This window comes from Mytilus edulis, chromosome 13 (assembly GCF_963676685.1).
Source record: "Mytilus edulis chromosome 13, xbMytEdul2.2, whole genome shotgun sequence".
Lineage (NCBI taxonomy): Eukaryota > Metazoa > Mollusca > Bivalvia > Mytilida > Mytilidae > Mytilus > Mytilus edulis.
Genome location: NC_092356.1, coordinates 3,503,572 through 3,523,649, shown reverse-complemented (window position 1 = coordinate 3,523,649; position 20,078 = coordinate 3,503,572). Strand labels below are relative to the sequence as shown.

General features: G+C 33.3%; 1 protein-coding gene across 2 annotated transcripts in view; it reads right to left on the bottom strand.

The window, feature by feature from the left end:
- LOC139502322 (uncharacterized) overlaps positions 1-20,078 on the bottom strand; it is a 91,847-nt gene that overhangs the window by 10,114 nt on the left and 61,655 nt on the right. For both annotated transcript variants that reach the window (XM_071291763.1, XM_071291762.1), the window contains exons 2-6: positions 15,206-15,352; positions 14,032-14,176; positions 9,204-9,317; positions 8,510-8,635; positions 1,199-1,309 (exon numbers count right to left, since the gene is read on the bottom strand). In XM_071291763.1, the coding sequence (XP_071147864.1) occupies positions 1,199-1,309; positions 8,510-8,635; positions 9,204-9,317; positions 14,032-14,176; positions 15,206-15,349 (640 nt within the window). In that variant the 5' untranslated portion in view covers positions 15,350-15,352. The remainder of the gene's footprint in view (positions 1-1,198; positions 1,310-8,509; positions 8,636-9,203; positions 9,318-14,031; positions 14,177-15,205; positions 15,353-20,078) is intronic.

Genomic DNA, 20,078 nt, shown 5'->3' with positions numbered 1-20,078 from the left:
ATTACCTATTCTAGCCTAATTATAAAATTTCGGATTAATTGGATGAAGCATTTTTGAGTTACTGTACGACATTCAAGAAAAATGGCATTTTTTATAAAAATCAAAGTCCCATACTCTGGACACATCGCAAAATTGGAAAAAAACAAAAGGTAACCAGACATTACCAATTCCAGCCTAATTTTAAAATTTCAGTTCAATTGGATGAAGCATTTTTGAATTCATGAACAACATACAAGAATAAAGAGCTTGGCCGAGTGCACCATGATACGACCGCAATGGTCGACAAGTGTTCATTTGGGCAAGTGTTGACACACTTCTAAAGTGGACACAATAATATGCTTGACACAGTAATTTGCTGGACACAGAAATTACATTAGTACTAAAAAGCACCACTTTGGCCCCTAATAGGTTGGAAGAACTGCAAGTCCTAGCTCAAATCTGCTAAAATTCTCTATGTTGGAAATTTCATAAGGACTCTAAAGAAGAAAAAAAACCTTTGAAATCGGACGAGAAATAAAAAAGTTTGTTTTTTGGGATTGAGCACCACTTTGGCCCCTAATAGCTCGGAAACGGTACAAGCTACGTTAAATCCGTCGAGACTCTACCAGTGCAAAAGTTCATAAGGAAAACAATGAAAAATGAAAAAATCAAAATGAAAATATGAAAATTAAAAATTTCATGAACAAAAAAGAGAAGTCCGTTTTAGCCCCTTTTAGCTCTGAAACCTTAAGACCTAGCTCAAATCTGTAAAAATTCACTTTGTTGGAAAAAATATGACTACTTTTGACATAACTGAAAATCGAAATTGTCAATTTTATTTAATATAAAAAGAAATTCAGGTTTAAAGATATTTTTTAGCCTACAACTTTTGAAAATTTACTGGATTTTTTTTCCTTAAATTGACGATTGTTGTTGGAAGGGACTTGGACAATATTCATGACATGGTCAAATTACAACTAGATGGAAAATTAGACGCCTTTTTCGTGCCACCGTGACAATAAGTGAAGGGCATATTGTTTATACTGATCCATCTGTCCGTTTGATGTTTTAGAACAAAATAAAACATAAATTATGGATGGATGGACAACAGACAGACGATAAATAATGGATGAAAATGCTTAGTGATGGCAAAAACTTGCAAGCCTTTCAGGCTAAGTGACCAAAACAGAAACCAATAATACAAATCAGCAATTCTTACTTTTCTTGTTTTCTTGCTTTTCAGCTACTTTACTGCTGCTTGGAGTATATATTTTTCTAGGAATTCTTTTCCTTTTTGGATAGGAAATTGGAGTTTCCATTGTTGGTAGATCTGCAAAAGATGAATATCATATTTGACAGATGTTTCATTACCAGGACCAAAATAAAAAAAATAATGTATGATCTGACAAAAAAAAAAAAACAAGCTGTGTCAAGTCTTGTATTGCTGTTTTATATTTCAGAATATTTATGTGTCCGTGTCGTTACCAATTCCACTCTGAATGTAAATCATAATAATTTTGCGCTTGACACGAACCAGCTAGTAACTATTGCAAGAAAGGTAACTAGAGGCTCCAAGGAGCCTGTGTCGCTCACCTGTTTTCAAATTTGTCTAAATCTTCCTTTGAGGATGATTTCAGACCCACTGGCTGTATTTTTTAGATCTTGTCCTACTTAACATTTTTGCTGTTCAAACTTTCAATATATCTATAACAGTTTAAAAGATACTTTTTAAAGCACTAAAATCGGTGAAAATATAAAAATAGAGGATATGGTAATAAACAAGTAATAAACATTTAAGGGCAATAAATCCAATAACAAGTGGTCATTTGAACTGTGTGTAGAGCTTTTATTGCTGAACATATTTGCAATCTAAAATATTTTTTTTTCTATCTATAATCACTGTGCTTAAACAGCTGTGGGTAACTTAAGTTACCCACAGCCCAAGATGGCGCAAGACATCTTCTGTTTATATAGATTTTAGTTATTTTAAAGCAAAACAAAGTTGTTTAACGAAGATAAAGCTTTCAAGAAGATGTATATCAGTTTCGCCCGCACTAATAAAAGTAGAAATAACTTAAGTATAAAACAATAAGTCGAAAAACAACTGATTTTAAAAGTCCAAAAGAGGTACGTAACTTTTACAAGAGATATCCGTAACTTTTTTTACGTAATTTACAGAGATGTCCGTAACTTCATGATGTGTCTTTAACTTTTCTCAGAATTTATATTGTTATACACAAAAATATAAAGGTAAGCTATGAAATATCGTAAGTTGGTATACAACTACATTTAGTTACAGTAAAGAGTAAAGGTTAACGCCTTACTTATTCCCAAAAACGGCAAGGGGAATTCATAGTCAGAAGTTCCAATTTTCGAAACGATCCCTTAAAGCAAAACACTAAACCCCTTCAACATTTTTTATTCTAGATTATATGTGATATCACTCTGTCTGTTTTACTCATAAAATTACAGCAACACAGTACTGCAACATACATTTTTACAATAACAAACCACGGCTGTCCTTCATCAACTAGTTTAAGATGAATATTAAGAAGCCGAAAAATCTGAACATGTAGCTTAAATGTTTTTCTTCTATGCGGTGCCAATATTCAAATTTTCAGATGAAATTACAAAAGGGAATAAACCGTACATTAATACTGAAACAATGAAAATATCTTAGCCTTATTTTTAAAGAAACCAGGACTAGTTGGGTTAATAAACTTTCTTCATTATTTACTTGTGTTACTCATCGAAACATAGTGCAATTACATATATGTAATTTCAAATAGATTTGCCAGGATCACATTGTTGTTTTTCTTCAAACAGTTGAAAATAAAATTTCTACTGGGATAATGATTTATTGAGTTCTTTGAAACCCTGTCTCTCCTTCGGTAGCTGTTAATAGTGGAAAATCACTGGTATAAAGCCGATGCCCGTAAATGCAGTTACGGTTAGCCGTAGATGGCATACGAAAATATGGGCATTATATTTTCTAGCTTTTAAGCCTATAAAATTGTTACAATTGTTGAATTTTGCAATTTAGGAAAAGGTCAGTGTCTCAAGATTTAATATAGACCAGAATCATGTTTATTATATGTCTAGCTATTTCATTTTTAAAGCTCTTAGTGAGCTGTAAGATGCGTGTACCTGCTGCTTTTTCTACAGTTTAGATGCCCTTAACTTGTAAAGCGGATGCGTGTAACTTGCAGATCTAATGATTGTAAATTGCAGTAGCTGAAATGCTGAAGTTTATTGCATGTTTAATGTACAAATTATCCTGTATTGGTACGCAATTTTATGTTATATTTTCATGAACGTAGAGAGCGTGGCACTCTTCCTATACGAGGCATCGGATTTAATGTCCCTAATCTGACCGGACCTGACTGTGTATTTGTACATCCAGCACAGCTAAACGGACCAAAGTTAAGCGCTTAAGTTGGTATTATCCCCATGTTTGTGAGTGTCATTTTCTTCGGTGTCCGTGGAAAAGGAAAACAAATGTCAGATCATTATGTATAAAGAATCCTTATATACGCAAAAATTATGCATCCAAAGGCTACAACAGAAAAATTACCCACAGCCAGAGTTTTCGGTTAAGAAAAGTTACGGACATCTTTTGCCATTTTTAAAATTGTTCTTACGCTAAGCTAAGACAAAATGCATTACATTTTTTGTTTTCAGTTGATTATTTTGCCTTAGATACAATACATTGACAACTTGTAAAGAATTATTAATGCGTAAATCTAAAGATATTTGATAAAATTAAAATCGCATTATTTTACGCCGCCATATTGGGCTGTGGGTAACTTAAGTTACCCACAGCCGTTTAAGCACAGTGATAATAGTTTATGAGATAATAGCCAAAAGCATTCAAATTTGCCAAAAACTGTCATTTATGGCCAATAACCCCTATGCAGGAGTATCCAACAATTTTGACATAAATATAAATTAAATAGATCTTGTCATTCTGAACATTTTTGTCCTTGTCACATTTTCTCTGTTTGCAATGAATGGTTTTTGAGATATTAGTCAATACAGTCGAACATGTTTTTCATTAACAGCCATATGTTTAATATATGTACTAAGTCCGTAAACAGGATGGCTTAGTATGACGGACGAAGGGACAGACAAAGTCCATGATTTGCTATTGGAAACCGCAGAAATTGGTAGGATCAAAATCTAAATTAGGAGGTGCACAATGGGAACATGTAACAAAGATTCTCTGACAGTTTCATGGAATTCCCTTCAGTAGTTTAGGGACGGAAGGATGAACGGACGGACACAACGAATACTATATACCCCGTTTTTTTAAGCGGGGGTAAAACTAAATAATGTATCAAATTATTACAATAAAATATCAATGAAAGACTCATTTTTTTTTTTTACAAAATTTTAAAAATAAAGATTGATAGTCATGTTACTGTAAAGGACAGTTGAAAGTATAATTAAAGAAATTGTTCATTGAAACTTTAGGCCAAATTGTAATATATGGACTGGCAGGCCACTCCAAAAGGCCCTCAGTGTCTTGAACTATTTCTTAAATATTGACCTTAATCACATGAAATATTTGTACAAGGTAAATAAATCCTTGTATCCACCTCATCAAAAGTCATAAATTGTATAATATACAATTATGACCTTCATGGAAAGTTAATACAGTCAAACCTGTGAAAACCGGACCCTGAGTAATCCGGTTTCCTGTCAATTCCGGCCGAAAATTAAAGTCCCACTTCCTTCCCTTAATATTCTTTGCAAAAATGTCCCTTGTAAACCGGACCCTGTCTATTCGGAATTCCGATCTAATTATCTAGTCCCAATACAGTAAATTACTTTAATTATTACCTGTCAAAACCGGTTTGGCCTTTTATCATAACGGTATTGATTGATGTCAATCAACTGATCAAGTCGACAGAGATCCGACCACTTTTGAAACGAAATAACTGCTATGGAAAATTAATCTTCAATGCCTACGGAGGAAACTTATGGACAGAAAAACAACTCGTGTTTATCAATTCAAACAATGTGGAGATTCCGACGCAAACAAAATCTGCGAAAGTGAAAATGAAGCGGACGAGCCAGAAACTTTAACTTCATATGAGTATTTCTTCACAAACATTAAATGTATGAATCATTTTTCAAATTCCAAAGATGATGGATTTCTTAACTTTCTCATACCAATGAGAGCAATGATTGAAGATGTTTCGTTCGTAGAAAAATGGTAAAAAGCAGGGACATGTCCAAATATATATTGTGTTCAAATCATCGGCACTCTAGGTTAAATAAAATTAGTTTCAGAATTTTCTATTATTCAATACACTAATTTATAATATGTCAGTAATCTACTGTACTATACAAGCTTATTATTTGTTAATTGCATGAAATATGCAGTTCTGTAAAATATCTGACGTCATGAACCACTGACTTCCTGTCAATCTGAAAACCTGAATAAACCGACCCACTGCCTAAATCGGCCCTTTTTGACGGTCCCAGAGGTGGCCGGTTTACACAGGTTTTACTGTATCCAAAATTGATAAATCGAGGAAGAGGTTATTTCCTGCGGGCATAGCCAAAGGGAAATTCCCCCTTTCGAGATTTAACAATTTTGGATATTAACTTTTCATGAAGGACATAATTGTTTTATTATACCACACTAAACATTGGACTTGTTTTAACCCATTTTACAAGCATCAGCGTAAAAGTTTCATTTCAAAAACTAACTAGTCTTTGAGACTTTCAGGAAATTTACCAAAGTTGGAATTGCAACTTTTGGAATCAGAGCATTTCAAAACATTTCATTAGTTTTTATGATATATATATATGGTAAGTCTTGTAGAATGATTCCAAAAATCAAGCAGTCTTTTTAAGACTTTCAGAAAATTTACAAAACTTGGAATTGCAATTTTTTGAAATCTTAGTGTTCCATGTAATTCCAATAAATAAAATGTAGCAAAAGAGATTAATTGCAAGTTAAATTTTGAAAAAATAATGAGTCTTTGAGACTTTCAGGAAATTTACCAAAAATGGAAATCTGAACATTCAAAAATATTTTGTTTGTTTTTGCAATGTAAGAATAGTAAGTTTTGAAGAACATTTTCAAAGATTTGCCAGTCTTTGAGACTTTCAGGAATTTTCTTAAAACTGGAATTGGCATTTTTTAAAAATCCAAGTGTGCATATCTTTTTATATGTTATTGTAAAACACAATTAGTTTCAAGGAACATTTCCAAAATTTAAACAGTCTTTGAGACTTTCAGGAAATTTACCAAAGTTGGAATTGCCATATTTGGAATCCAAACATACAGTATTGTTCCAACTGTTATACTAATACATAATAAAAAGCTTCGCCGAGCACAGCATGATACGACCGCAGTTGTCGACAAGTGTTCATTTGGGCAAGTATTGACACACTACTAAAGTGGACACAATAATGTGCTGGACACAGTAATTTGCTGGACACAGTAATTTGCTGGATACAGTAATTAGCTGGACACAGTAATATACTGGACACAGAAATTAAGACCCTTGTAGCAGGGAAACCGTAAGTCCCAGCTTAAATTTGGAGAGAATCAAACGGGTTGGAAATTTGTTAAGGAATCCAAACAAAAAAAATGTTGTAATTTGACGAGAAATAAAAAAGTTCTATTTTTGGAGTTAGCACCACTTTGGCCCCTAATAGCTCGGAAACGGTAAAAGCTATGTTAAATCCGTTGACATACTATCGGTGCGGAAGTTCATAAGGAACATAATGAAAAAAACAAAACCAAAATAAGATGAAAAATAAAAATTTGACAAACAAAAAAGAGAAGTTCATTTTAGCCCTTTTAGCCCCTTGTAGCTCAGAAACCGTAAGTCCTAGCTCAAATCGGTAAAAATTTTCTGAGTTGGAAATTTCATAAGGAATCCAAAGAAAAAAAACCCGTTGAAATCGGACGAGAAATAAAAAAGTTTTTTTTTTTTATTTAGCACCACTTTGGTCCCTAATAGCTCGGAAACGGTAAAAGCTACGTTAAGTCCGTTGACATACTATCGGTGCGGAATTTCATAAGGAACATAATGAAAAAAACAAAATGAAAATAAGATGAAAAATAAAAATTTGACGAACAAAAAAGAGAAGGCAGTTTTAGCCCCTTTTGGCCCCTTGTAGCTCCGAAACCGTAGGTCCTAGCTCAAATCGCTTAAAATTTCATGAGGAATCAAAAAAAAAAAACCCATTGAAATCGGACAAGAAATAAAAAAGTTCGTTTTTTGGGATTTAGCACCACTTTGGCCGCTTATAGCTCGGAAACGGTAAAGGCTATGTTAAATCCGTTGCAATATTACAGTTGCGGGATTTCATAAGGAACATTATGAAAAAAATTTGATTAAAATTGAACAAACAAGAATGTGTCCTCAGTACACGAATGCCCCACTCGCACTATCATTTTCTATGTTCAGTGGACCGTGAAATTGGGGTAAAATCTCTAATTTGGCATTAAAATTAGAAAGATCATATCATAGGGAACATGTGTACCAAGTTTGAAGTCGATTGGACTTCAACTTCATCAAAAACTACCTCGACCAAAAACTTTAACCTGAAGCGGGACAGACGGACGAACGAACGAACGGACGGACGGACGAACGGACGCACAGACCAGAAAACATAATGCCCCTCTACTATCGTAGGTGGGGCATAAAAATAAATCCTCTACATCATATTTAATATAAACACTTATTTTGCCCTTTTTGGCCCCTATTTCAGGAACCGGCGGGGGCATAACCCCCAAAAACAATCCCAAGCTGTATTTTGTGGTTATATTCCTTGTGTTAAAATTTCGTAGCATTTGCTCTATCAGAACTTAAGTTATTGTCCGGAAACCATTAATCTGGACGACGACGACGACGCCGACACCGACGACGCCAACGGACAGGGGCGATACCATTATACGAACGCAAAATTTTTGCGGTGGTATAAAAAGTTAGTTGCTTGGATCATAATCATACCAAAAGATGTCGCATATTAATCATTTGGTGGGAAATCATTTTGCCCTAAGGGCAAAGTTCAAAATTCCGAAACCTTCGACACAGACAACTTTCATAGTACTACTTATACACTTATAATTTTCTTGTTTCTACCATGAAAGGTGTAAGAGGAGTTCGTGCAGAATCGATTTTGTCATTATTTTTAACCCTTAGGAAAATGCCCTCAGGGCTTGCAGGCAAAATACCATGCCACTGCTAGACTTGGTACCCATAATGGGAGGTCATACTGTTGGAACCAACTTCCTATTGTAAATATTTTGGAAGATTTCACCATTTTCTGCCTATCTCAAAAACGAAATTTCGCTCATAAATTTGCCCTAGGGCATGAATTTCATACCCTGATCACATACTCTAACATGCTACCAAGTTTCAAGTTTCCATCATTTCTAGTTTCTGAGATTTTGCATGACATTACATACATACAAACAGACGGACTGCATTACATACATGACATAATCCCCCCGCTTTCGCTTAGCAGGGGGGATAAAAACAGCACTTGACAATATTTATACCCTCTTCTTCATTGATAATATTCTCTTCTGAATCGATGAACTGTTCCCTCTCAAAATCTTCTTCTGCCTCTACACCTTCCATCTGAGTATTTCTATCTTCTTCTCTGTCTATTTCTAACTCTTTCTCTGAATAAGGAAAGATATTTCATTAACTAACATAAATTGCTTACCTGGATAGTCTTAACCAAACATATCAATGGCTAAATATAGCAATTTTAATGCCGTTTTAATTTTTTGTGTGTGATCTATGCATTCTTTTAGTAACAATTTTGAAGATGACTGAATAAAAAAAAAACTAGAGGCTCAGGTGAGCATCAAGAATTGCCCATGGCAGCCAATTTTGTTGTCCAATCAGGACGAAATGAGGCAATTTTATAACAGACCTTACATAGATGCATCCTGCCAAGTTTGATTCCATTTAGCCCAGCGGTTTCAGAGGGGAAGATTAAAGTGTGATAAGTTATGATAGATGTTTCATGGTGGCAAAAGCTCACATTACCCTAATAATAATCTATAAAGCAATCAACAATGCTCATCTTTCATACATGTTGTCTGAAATAAATTAAATATTCTGCAATCATGGACTAATGCAAAACATATTACAATTAATCATTCAATTATTAAACAGAAATCAAAAACACATGTTTTTGAATTCACAATTCCATTTGTTTCTTTGGTAAAACTCTAAATTTACCTGAATCAGAGTCCAAAATGCATTGCAGTTGTTCTATTACCCTGGGCCTACTTATGACGTACTGCATCACCACAGATGGATTTGCATCTGCAAATCTGGTCCATTTTTCTTTAACTGAAAATATAAGATTTTCATCCAATGATAAACAGAGGACAGGTCTGAGCTTTTTTTTTGCAAAGGTTTATTTTGCCTCTCAAGCTTAAAATGACTTAATTGACAGTCCAAAATAACATTTGAAATTACAGATAATTTTATCAATACAAACTGAGGTGCTCAACAACCTACTTTGTTGACTACTCAATAACCTATATTGTGGTCAACACAGGAATTGTGTTACCAGTAGCTTGCTTCATACAGTAATGTGTTTGATATGCTTACTTTCTTGACAGTCTAACTTGCTTGCCACGATTATGTTGGTAGTTCACTATTATTGAAATATATTGGAAATCAGAATTAGAATAAACAGCTGCGCCACAAGTGCAATATACGCCCATTCCGAATTTTTTTTATAGTTCATTTCAAAACATATGCAGTGGAACCTGTCTTATCCGACACACCTCGGGACCAGAGAAATATGTCGGATTGGACAGGGTGTCGGAATACTCGGGTTTCACATTTGATAAAAGTGAAATAAGCATGTAAGATACAAACGTGGGCAATAACACCCAAAATAGGTTTTACTAAGGAGATCCTTTAAAGAAAAATAGTGTTTATGAAACATTACACCACGTCAAGTACGAATTCCCAAGATCTTGTAAATATTTAGTACGATAAATTTCAGTGAGATTGACAAGTTCTTAGAACATTTACAGTGTTAGTCTTCATCAATTGTTTAACTATTTTCCCAGTCATGGTTATTTGTATCATTTAGTCGGAATATCGTCTTCGACACTGGTCACATAAATTAAACTGTCAAAATGAAATCATTTCACAGTCCAATTAGCAATATTTCTTCGTCTGGATTTTTTTCCCCAACAATTTACTCACATTGAATTAAGAAAGACATTATGAAAAGTATGTATTAAGATTTATATATTTTCCATATGTTGTAGAAATGTTTTTATCCCGTACTGAGCCTCAAATTTCCTATCCGATCAATAAAAAATAACAAGATATTTGTGTACACAGGTAATGGATTAAATTACCTTTAATAAAAATGCATGAAATACACCTGACTGAATTATGATTACCTTGTTTATAAATTGATTAAGGAGATCAAAGGGTCGGATTAAACAAGTATAATTAGAGTACTTATGAAGGCTGGGACTTGAAAATGCTGTCGGATTACGGAGTAGACGGGTGACGGAATACAGAAGATTTTTTAACAAAGAATGTTAAAGAAAACTTTTGGGACCAGTAAATTTTGTCAGATTTCACAGGATGTCGGAATATTCAGGTGTCGGATTAAGCAGATTCGACTGTAATTATCAGATCATGTCTATTTCAAACAAAACAAAAGAAGAAACACTATGTGAATTTTAAAAGCAAACAGACAATTATTTTTATAAAAATAAAATTTAATAAAATAATGAAAAAAATAATAAATTAAATATAGAACCAAAAAAAATCTAAATGAAAATAGGAAAAAAATATTCTTTAGTTATTCACAAAAAAAAAGTAAGTTACTTAGTCCGCTCCCAACTCCAGAACTCTAAAAGGACAATAGGGAAAATAACAAAAACCAAAGGCATTTACTCTACATAGGACCTACATGTAACATCATGTTAAAATTTAGTAAGAATTGGTCAAAGTAAACTTGAGTTTTTGTGAAAAATGTCAATTTTCAATGAACAAAGTCCCATAACTCTTGAACGACAAAAGTGAAAATCAATGAACCGTAACAAGACTCAAACTCAATCTGTAACATCAATAAATATCTATATACCAAAAATCAGTTCAATATCTCAAGGTGTTTAGTAAAAAAGTCTGGAAAACTGGTTGTTGCGCAACAAGTCAGAATGACAAACAAGGGTAAAACTATATGTCCCGACCACTTTGTGGCGGGACATAAAAAAGTGCTGAAAACTTCAAATTCACTGTAATTTTCTAAGTCCGAGGGCGTAACTTCCGTAAAAATTATTCAACCACAACCAAAGTAGAACTTAATCTGTAACTTCTCATGATAAGACCACATACCAAAAATAAAATCAATTGGTTGAACATTACAAAAAAAAGTGTGGAATACTTATAATTCACTGTAATTTTGTATGTATAGAAATATTTTATATTTTGGGCCACTTTTACCTTTAACCTATGTCTTTTACTTTTTATTGTTTTGTATGTTTTATATTTGGTTTGTTTAGCCCCACTGCCAGTGGTTTTACATTTACAATTTCTTTGATATTGAATTTTTCTATGTCCAAGGGCTGTAGCTTCCGTGAAAATCATTGAACCGTCACCAAACTCTAACTTAATCTGTAACTCTTCATAATAAGGCTACATACCAAAGATATTATCATTTGGTTGAAGCATTACCAGAATAAAGAGCTACGCCAAGCGCAGCATGATACGACCGCAGTGGTCGAACAGGTGTTCATTTGGGCAAGCATTGACACACTACTAAAGTGGACACAATAATATGCTGGACACAATAATATGCTGGACACAGTAATATGCTGGACAGAGAATTCTGATTAGTAATAAAAAAACTTTTTTTTGGTTTTTTTTTTATTTAGCACCACTTTGGCCCCTAATAGCTCGAAAACGGTAAAAGCTATGCTAAATCTGTCGTACTCTACTGTTGCGAAAGTTCATAAGGAACATAAAGAAAAACTAGAAAATGTGTCTGTAAGCCACAGATGCCCTGCCATTTAGATCAATATGAGGTTCCATGTTCTCTCATGTAAAAATTGACCAAAATGCTGCTGAAAAGAGCTGTATGGCAAATTTAAACCAAAGTCACTCAAGCATAAGATATGTCAAAGTGACCAAAAAGAGGTCAAACTGTGCTGCACTGTGCAAGAATACTACAACAGTGTAATATCATTGATACACTACCACAGATTCCGAGAAATGGCAGTAAATGCAAAACTTGACCAAAATCATTCAAGCATAAAATGTAGGTCATGGTATTCTAGAAGATGCTGAACTGTGCTGCACTATGCAAGGACACTACAATACATTAATATCATTGATATACTACATTAGGTTCTTGAGAAATAATCCTCGACACAAAACTTTACCAAAATCACTGAAGTATAAAATGTAGGTCATAGTGACCAAAAAGATGCTGAACTGTGCTGCACTAAGCAAGAACACTACCAATAGTCTAATATCATTGATACACTACCATAGGGTTCTGAGAAATGGACCTATACACAAAACATAACCAAAACCACTGAAGCATAAAATGTAGGTCATATTGACCAAAAAGATGCTGAACTGTGTTGCACTAAGCAAGAACACTACAACAGTCTAATATCATTGATGCACTACCATAGGGTTCTGAGAAATGGACCTAAACGCAAAACTTAACCAAAATCACTCAAGCATAAAATGTAGGTCATAGTGACCCAAAAGATGCTGAACTGTTGAACTGTGTTACACTACATAGGAACACCACAGTGGTGAAATATCATTCATATATTACAATAGGTTTCTTCACAATGGTCATTTATGAAAAAAGTTATTGAAGTCAATCAAGCATGAAATGTAGGTCAAATTGACCCAAATGTTGTTGATCAATGTAGTACTATTTAAGAAGAATATACTGATGAAATATCATTGGTACATCATTATCACATTCTGAGAAATGGACCTTAACGCAAAACTTAACCAAGATCGGGACAGACGGACGTACATACGTATGTACGGACGGACAAGGGTAAATCTATATGCCCCTTTCACTTCGTGGCGGGGCATAAAAACAAAACCAAAATAAGATGAAAAATATAAATTTGACGAACAAAAAAGAGAAGTCTTTTTTAACCCCTTTTAGCCCCTTATAGCTCAGAAAATGTAAGTCCTAGCTCAAATCTGTTAAAATACACTATGTTGGAAATTCATAATTTGCTGTTATACATTTTGAAATTGTTTAAAACACTAAGGTTTTTCTACTTCAAGGCATAGGATTTCCTTGGTCTTATTTTGGTGCCCTGTTTCGGTATATTTTGGGTTTATAAGCTCTTCAACTTTATAGTGATTTTGGATTTGCATAGTTTTAGATACATGTAAGAGCGTCACTGATGAGTCTTTTATAGACGAAACGCGCGTCTGGCGCAGAAAAAATCTTGCCTTGAACTTTGATGTGATTTTTTTTTTTAACACCATGATGGTTTTCACTGCTGGTGGAGGTATTCTTCCTAGAGGTTAACCCGCTACGCTAGTCAACACTTCGGTGCTGACGTGATTCATCAAACTAAATGTGCTGTTATAAATTTTGAAATTGTTTAAAACAATAAAGTTTTTCTACTTCAAGGCATAGGATTTCCTTGGTCTTATTTTGGTTCCCTGTTTCGGTATATTTTGGGTTTATAATCTCTTCAACTTCATAGTGATTTGGATTTGCATAGTTTTAGATAAGAGTGTCACTAATGAGTCTTTTATAGACGAAACACTCGACTGGCGCAGAAAAAATATTGCCTTGAACTTTGATGTGATTTTGGTTTTTTTTTGACTGAAAATGTAATTTTAAGAATTGAATGCAGATTTTGCATTTTATGGGCGTGTAAAAGCGTTGACCGTGCACACATTTTTTGTATGAAGCGCTTCCACGCTTTATATAAAATGTGCTTCGGTCAACGCTTTTACACGCCGATTAAGTACAAAAAATATGCATTCAATTCTTAAATCAATGTGCATATAAACATGATAAACATCATAAACTCACAAGATTCCACAGGTGCACACGTCTTTCTTGTTATGAAATTTTTTATCCAGGTGTAAAGTCTATTCTTTTCTTTCCTTTTCCTTGAATTCTGTCCACAACTGTCCTTCTCATCTAGAGGGGGACTGTCATACTTGGTTCCTACTTCCTAAAGATAACACACATGAAAATCAATATTCAGCAGTTACAAAACTGTACACTAAATAATAATATATGTATGCAAGAGCAAAACAAGAAATCTGTGTGAACTGATGCTTATTAGTGATACTCCGCTCCCGAACTTTGGCGCTAAATACGGAAAATTGAATAATAGATAGAAATAAAATTGTATAATAATAACATCATGAAATAATGGGTGAGATATCACTGATGAAGATGCGTGTCAAAATTCTTTCAAATCTCCTTCCCAAGGGTATGAAGTTAAACTTGTAAATGTATCATGTGTATTGAGTCTGCAATGAAATTCTTGTTCCATATTAAATCTAACTTGAAACTATGAGCACAACTCTATACCCCACCCCTTTTTCCCTCTCACTTGCCTAACCCTATAAGTCATGAGACTTACATCTGATATCGCAAGAAGTTCATCTTCCAATGATACAACCACCTAGGCTCTACAGTACAAAAGCTATGCCAATGATACAACCACCTAGGCTCTACAGTACAAAAGCTATGACATGAAGAACATGAAGAAGAAAAGCTTTAAAAATTATAAAGAAAAAAGTGGATGACATTTTACTATCATGAAGGTCAAGGGTCACATTGACCTAAATTTGGTACGTGACACATCATCTTCGTTTTGCTATCATGAAGATCAAAGTCAAGGTCATTGTGACATAATTTCATTCGTGACACATCCACCTCCCGTATATGATTCATCCACATACCAAGTTTGATAATCCTACAATGTAGGTACTAAGGTACAAAAGTTCTGCTCAGGACAATGAGCAGGACGGATGGACAGACAGACAGACAGACAGAGGTGATTCCTATATACCCACACAAACTTCATTTGATGGGGTATAAAAACGTCAAATAATGCCTTCAAGTTTTTACATGATGTTAACAGTCTACAAACAAACATTTGGGACCATCTTATATTCTTACAGGGTATAAAAAATTGTCATGCATGTCCATCAGACAGTCTATATCCTACTATCATGACTATAGTACAAACCTGAACAATGTCAGTTTCTGTTTTCATTTCCAGATATATTTTTAAAATATATATCTCCAGGGGTGATGTCTTTGGTGTTTTTTTGATGACTTCCATCAATTTTTCTTCAAACAAGATAAATGGGGATGTAGGTGCCATGCTCATAAACTATAAAAAAAATAAACACAGATTTGTTACAACAATATCATCTTTTGAGGAGAAAAACGTCACATTTCAGCAATGCGTATTGCACACATATTTGTGTCAGGATGTTAATGCTACAGATACATGTAGTGAATGGGCTATTCCAGAAATAATCCATACCCCCCCCCTATAGAAGGTATATGGGGTTCAGAAAAAAATCCATGGAAAATTTGGGATGTGGTTCAGAAAAAAATCTGGAATTCCATGTCGGTCCTATAGAAGGCAAAAAGATAAATTAAAATATTCCATGGAAAATTATGCTGTTGTTATTAGAAAATTTCTGGAAATCCAGAGCATCCTATAGAAGGCAACAATAAAAGTTTAAAAATTCCATGGAAAATCTGGATTCTAGTCGCTTTCAGTAAACTTAAGATAAATTTGTGCTTGTATGTATATCTGTAGTTCATTAGGTAATTCTAAAGCCCTATGTATCTTTACAAACAATGTACCAGAAATTTAAAGTGGTTTAATAGGTTTTTGCTCGTTGTTGAAGGCTGTACGATATTCTTAAGTGGTTAATTTTGTATCTTTTGATCTCTGGTGGGGAGTTAGTACAAATAATTATGATGTCTAGGAAAGCTATTTTAAGCTTTTGCTTTGACGCCTTCCAGTGGATCAAAAGATGTGAAAATTGAAAAATACCCACAGCAGATGGCATGATTATCTTAACTATTGGAGAGTAGTCTTATTGGCAATTTGGAAATGATACCACATTTTATTATTTTAATACTACATGTATAAAGTGTGTCCATACATGTTGTAAGCCAGAGTTGTCAGTACTGAACTTAAGGCCGTACTTTAACCTATAATGGTTTACTTTTTAAATTGTTATTTGTATGGAGAGTTGTCTCATTGGCACTCACACCACATCTTCCTATATCTATTAAGTCTGAGAGTTGTAAATTTGAAATTGTTTGCAATAGGACCTAAAAAAAAATAAAAAAATGTACATTTGTTCATGTACCTCAGCTTCTAACATAACATTCAGGGGATATGATATTCATGTAGATATTGATAGTGATAATACTTCAAAAGAAATGCATACTTTCAACACCACATGACATGTTTACTATTACATTTGTAATCTTATTGGGACAATTCACAACTTCTAATTGGAGATTGAGATAATAATATTTCCCCCTCTTTTCTTTTACCATGGAAGTTACATGTACATGCATGTATATCAGTATATTGGTATTATAGAACTTGTTTGCTTTTTTGCATTTTCATAAAACATGTGTTATCATGGTTATGGTCATGGCATAAGGGAAAAAATTCTCAGAAAATAAATGCCTGTGATTAAAAAAAATATTTTGAAACTTGCATTTCTAGAACTAAGTGAAATTAAATTGATATGAATACTGTGTATATTATAATTTATTCATGACAAAAATGATAAAAAAAAAACCTTTATAAACATAACAAATGGTTCTAACATCCAAATTCCACTAATTATATTTAACTTTTGATTTTGTAATCAAACTTGATTATAGACCCATAGTTATCTTTTTGTTTCAAGTTTGTTTTTTATTGTGAAGGAGTCATATTTTAATGCAGCTATAAGGTTTATGATAAAAAATGCAAAACATCCATACTAAGAAATGAAGAATCAAAAGAAATGACTAAGTAAAAATACTGGATGTTGATAACAAATCAAGATTTTTACAACTATTTACAAGTCAGTGTTTTAATGGTTTTAAAATAAAAACAAAATCATAGTTCACTATCTGGATTTATAGGGTTTTATTTACAATGATTTATGTTCTCTACAAGTATGTTTGTATTGAAATTTGTGAGAAACCACACACCAGGACCTACTGCTTTTCATAGTTGTTGAGGTTGAAGATTATTTTATCTAGCCATCTAGTTGACAAACAATCAGTAATTAAAAAGCTTTAAAGAAGTCCCACTGTGAACACATGGCCATTTCTGTGGACTTTAATTATATCATAATATACTACATGCAAATACTTGAACCACATGTTATAAGACAAAGGAGATAAATACTAGGAACTATGTATCCATAATCCCTTGCTCTGCAAAAATAAATATTTAGTCTCAGTTTTAAAATTAGAAAAGTTTATTTTTTTATTATTTAAATTGTTATTTTTTCCGTTTATTTATCAATCATTATAATACATTGACTCTATTTGTCTAAGTGGATTAATATGATTACATCTATTATATGAATATGTTTTGAATATATATACATAATGTATCATCTTTCAGTTCCATAACTTATCTTAACTTTAAAAATGTTAAACATGTATACATTTAAAAAATCAAATGTCATTCATATTATACAAATTTAGAGTTTAACAATTGTTTAAAAGTTTTGTAATTTTCTTTAATTTCATGATGTTTTAGGAAATTATAACATGTAAAGAAATACAGGAATTTGAAAACAATAAGAAATTATATAAATCGTTCCCCAAAGAAGGATTGTTAGATGTCTAGATTTGGCCACTTTAGTTGCAGGCGACAAATAGAAAATTGTAAAACTGCATGTACAGGAAATTATATGAGATTAGAGACACATTTATTTTGTAATGTATTGTGAACTAATTTATAATTTTTTTAAAAACCATTTGTATTTGGAGAAAACATTTTCAAATTGTGACTGTGGTATGAGAACATTAAAGGAGTAGGTCCGGTAAGGGCCGATTTTGGCCCCAAATTTCAGTTTCATCTAACGAGATATTTAGGACACTTTTTAAACACTTAAGTGTATATTTCAATTGATTCGATTAGTTTATGTAAAAGATTTAAATGATCAGTCATTAAAAACGCTCCGATTGAAGCTTAAATATGAACAAGAGGCTGTCACAACGACAGCAAACCGGATTTATTAATATTTATTTGTGTCCTGGCAATATCACAAGAACCATTACTGATGAATGGTGAAAGTGAAAATTGTCAACATCAAATTTGACCTCCATTTTGTCATCAGTATCAACATATAAAAATTTGAAAAGCTTAGATTGAATGGTTCATGAGTAAATGCAACAACGTGAATGGAAACGCCATTTTACAATCTTTCAAGAACCATAACTCCTGAACGGTAAAAGTCAAAATCATCATTACTGAACTTGACCTCTATTTTGCCATCAGTAACAACATATAAAAATTTCAAAAGCTTTGGTTGAATGGTTCATGAGAAAATGCACGGACACGACTGGAAACACCATTTTTCAATCTTTCAAGAACCATAACTCCTGAACGGTAAAAGTCAAAATCGTCTTTATTGAACTTGACCTCTATTTTGTCATCAGTAACAACATATTAAAATTTGGGAAGCTTTGGTAGAACAGTTCATGCGTAAATGCAGGGACACGACTGGAAACTCCATTTTTCAATCTTTCAAGAACCATAACTCCTGAACGGTAAAAGTCAAAATCCTTATTATTAAACTTGACCTCCATTTTGTCATCAGTAACAACATATAAAAATTTCAAAAGCTTTGGTTGAATGGTTCATGAGAAAATGCATGGACACGACTGGAAACACCATTTTTCAATCTTTCAAGAACCATAACTCCTGAACAGTAAAAGTCAAAATCGCCATTATTGAACATGACCTCTATTTTGTCATAAGTAACAACATATTAAAATTTGGGAAACTTTGGTAGAACAGTTCATGCGTAAATGCACGGACACAACTGGAAACTCCATTTTTCAATCTTTTAAGAACCATAACTCCTGAACGGTAAAAGTCAAAATCGTCATTATTAAACATGACCTCCATTTTGTCATCAGTAACAACATATTAAAATTTGGGAAGCTTTAGTAGAACAGTTCATGCGTAAATGCACGGACACGACTGGAAACTTCATTTTTCAATCTTTCAAGAACCATAACTCCTGAACGGTAAAAGTCAAAATCGCCATTATTGAACTTGACCTTCATTTAGTTGTCAGTAACAACATATTAAAATTTTAAAAGCTTTGATTGAACGGTTCATGAGTTAATGCACGGACAACATTTGATTGCCGCCCGCCCGCCCGCCCGCCCGCCGTACATCCCCAAATCAATAACCGACATTTTTGTCACAAAAATCCGGTTAAAAATCTAACAAATATGCCAAAAAACGTCACTTTTAAGATGGTTTTCGTCAAAAATGAAAGTGGCCGCATCCGTGTTCATCCTCAACCTTTATATATCATGTATATGTTATGTATTATCATCAAATACAACTTACATTTTAATATTATGAATGAACACGAATGCGGCCACTTTACAATACGCACATTTAAAATTCAGTTCAAGAGAAGTCCGAGTCTGATGTCAGAAGATATTACCAAAGAAAATATTTAATCTCCTGAATAAATGTCTCAGAATATTCACATGACATTCATATTTACCAAGCCAAAATATGAAGAAACTCGCCCCTTTACCCTCGTTACCCGTAATGCTGTATACATAACTTCTCTTCATTAGAGGCTGCATTATCTAAGCTTTAGACGGAAACTGTCTAAAATTTAACTAAAATGCTATAATTGTGAAGATTTCAGTAATTTAGCATGACTTTATGATGCTAGTACACGATATATGTACATTGTATTGTCAAAAACAGCACATATTTATGTAGCAGAAGCATTCTACTTTCCAAAAAATAGCTAAAAGATTACATTTGCTCAATTTTGCAAAGCTGCTTAATTTTGGAGCCAAAAAGGGGTCTTACTGAACCTACA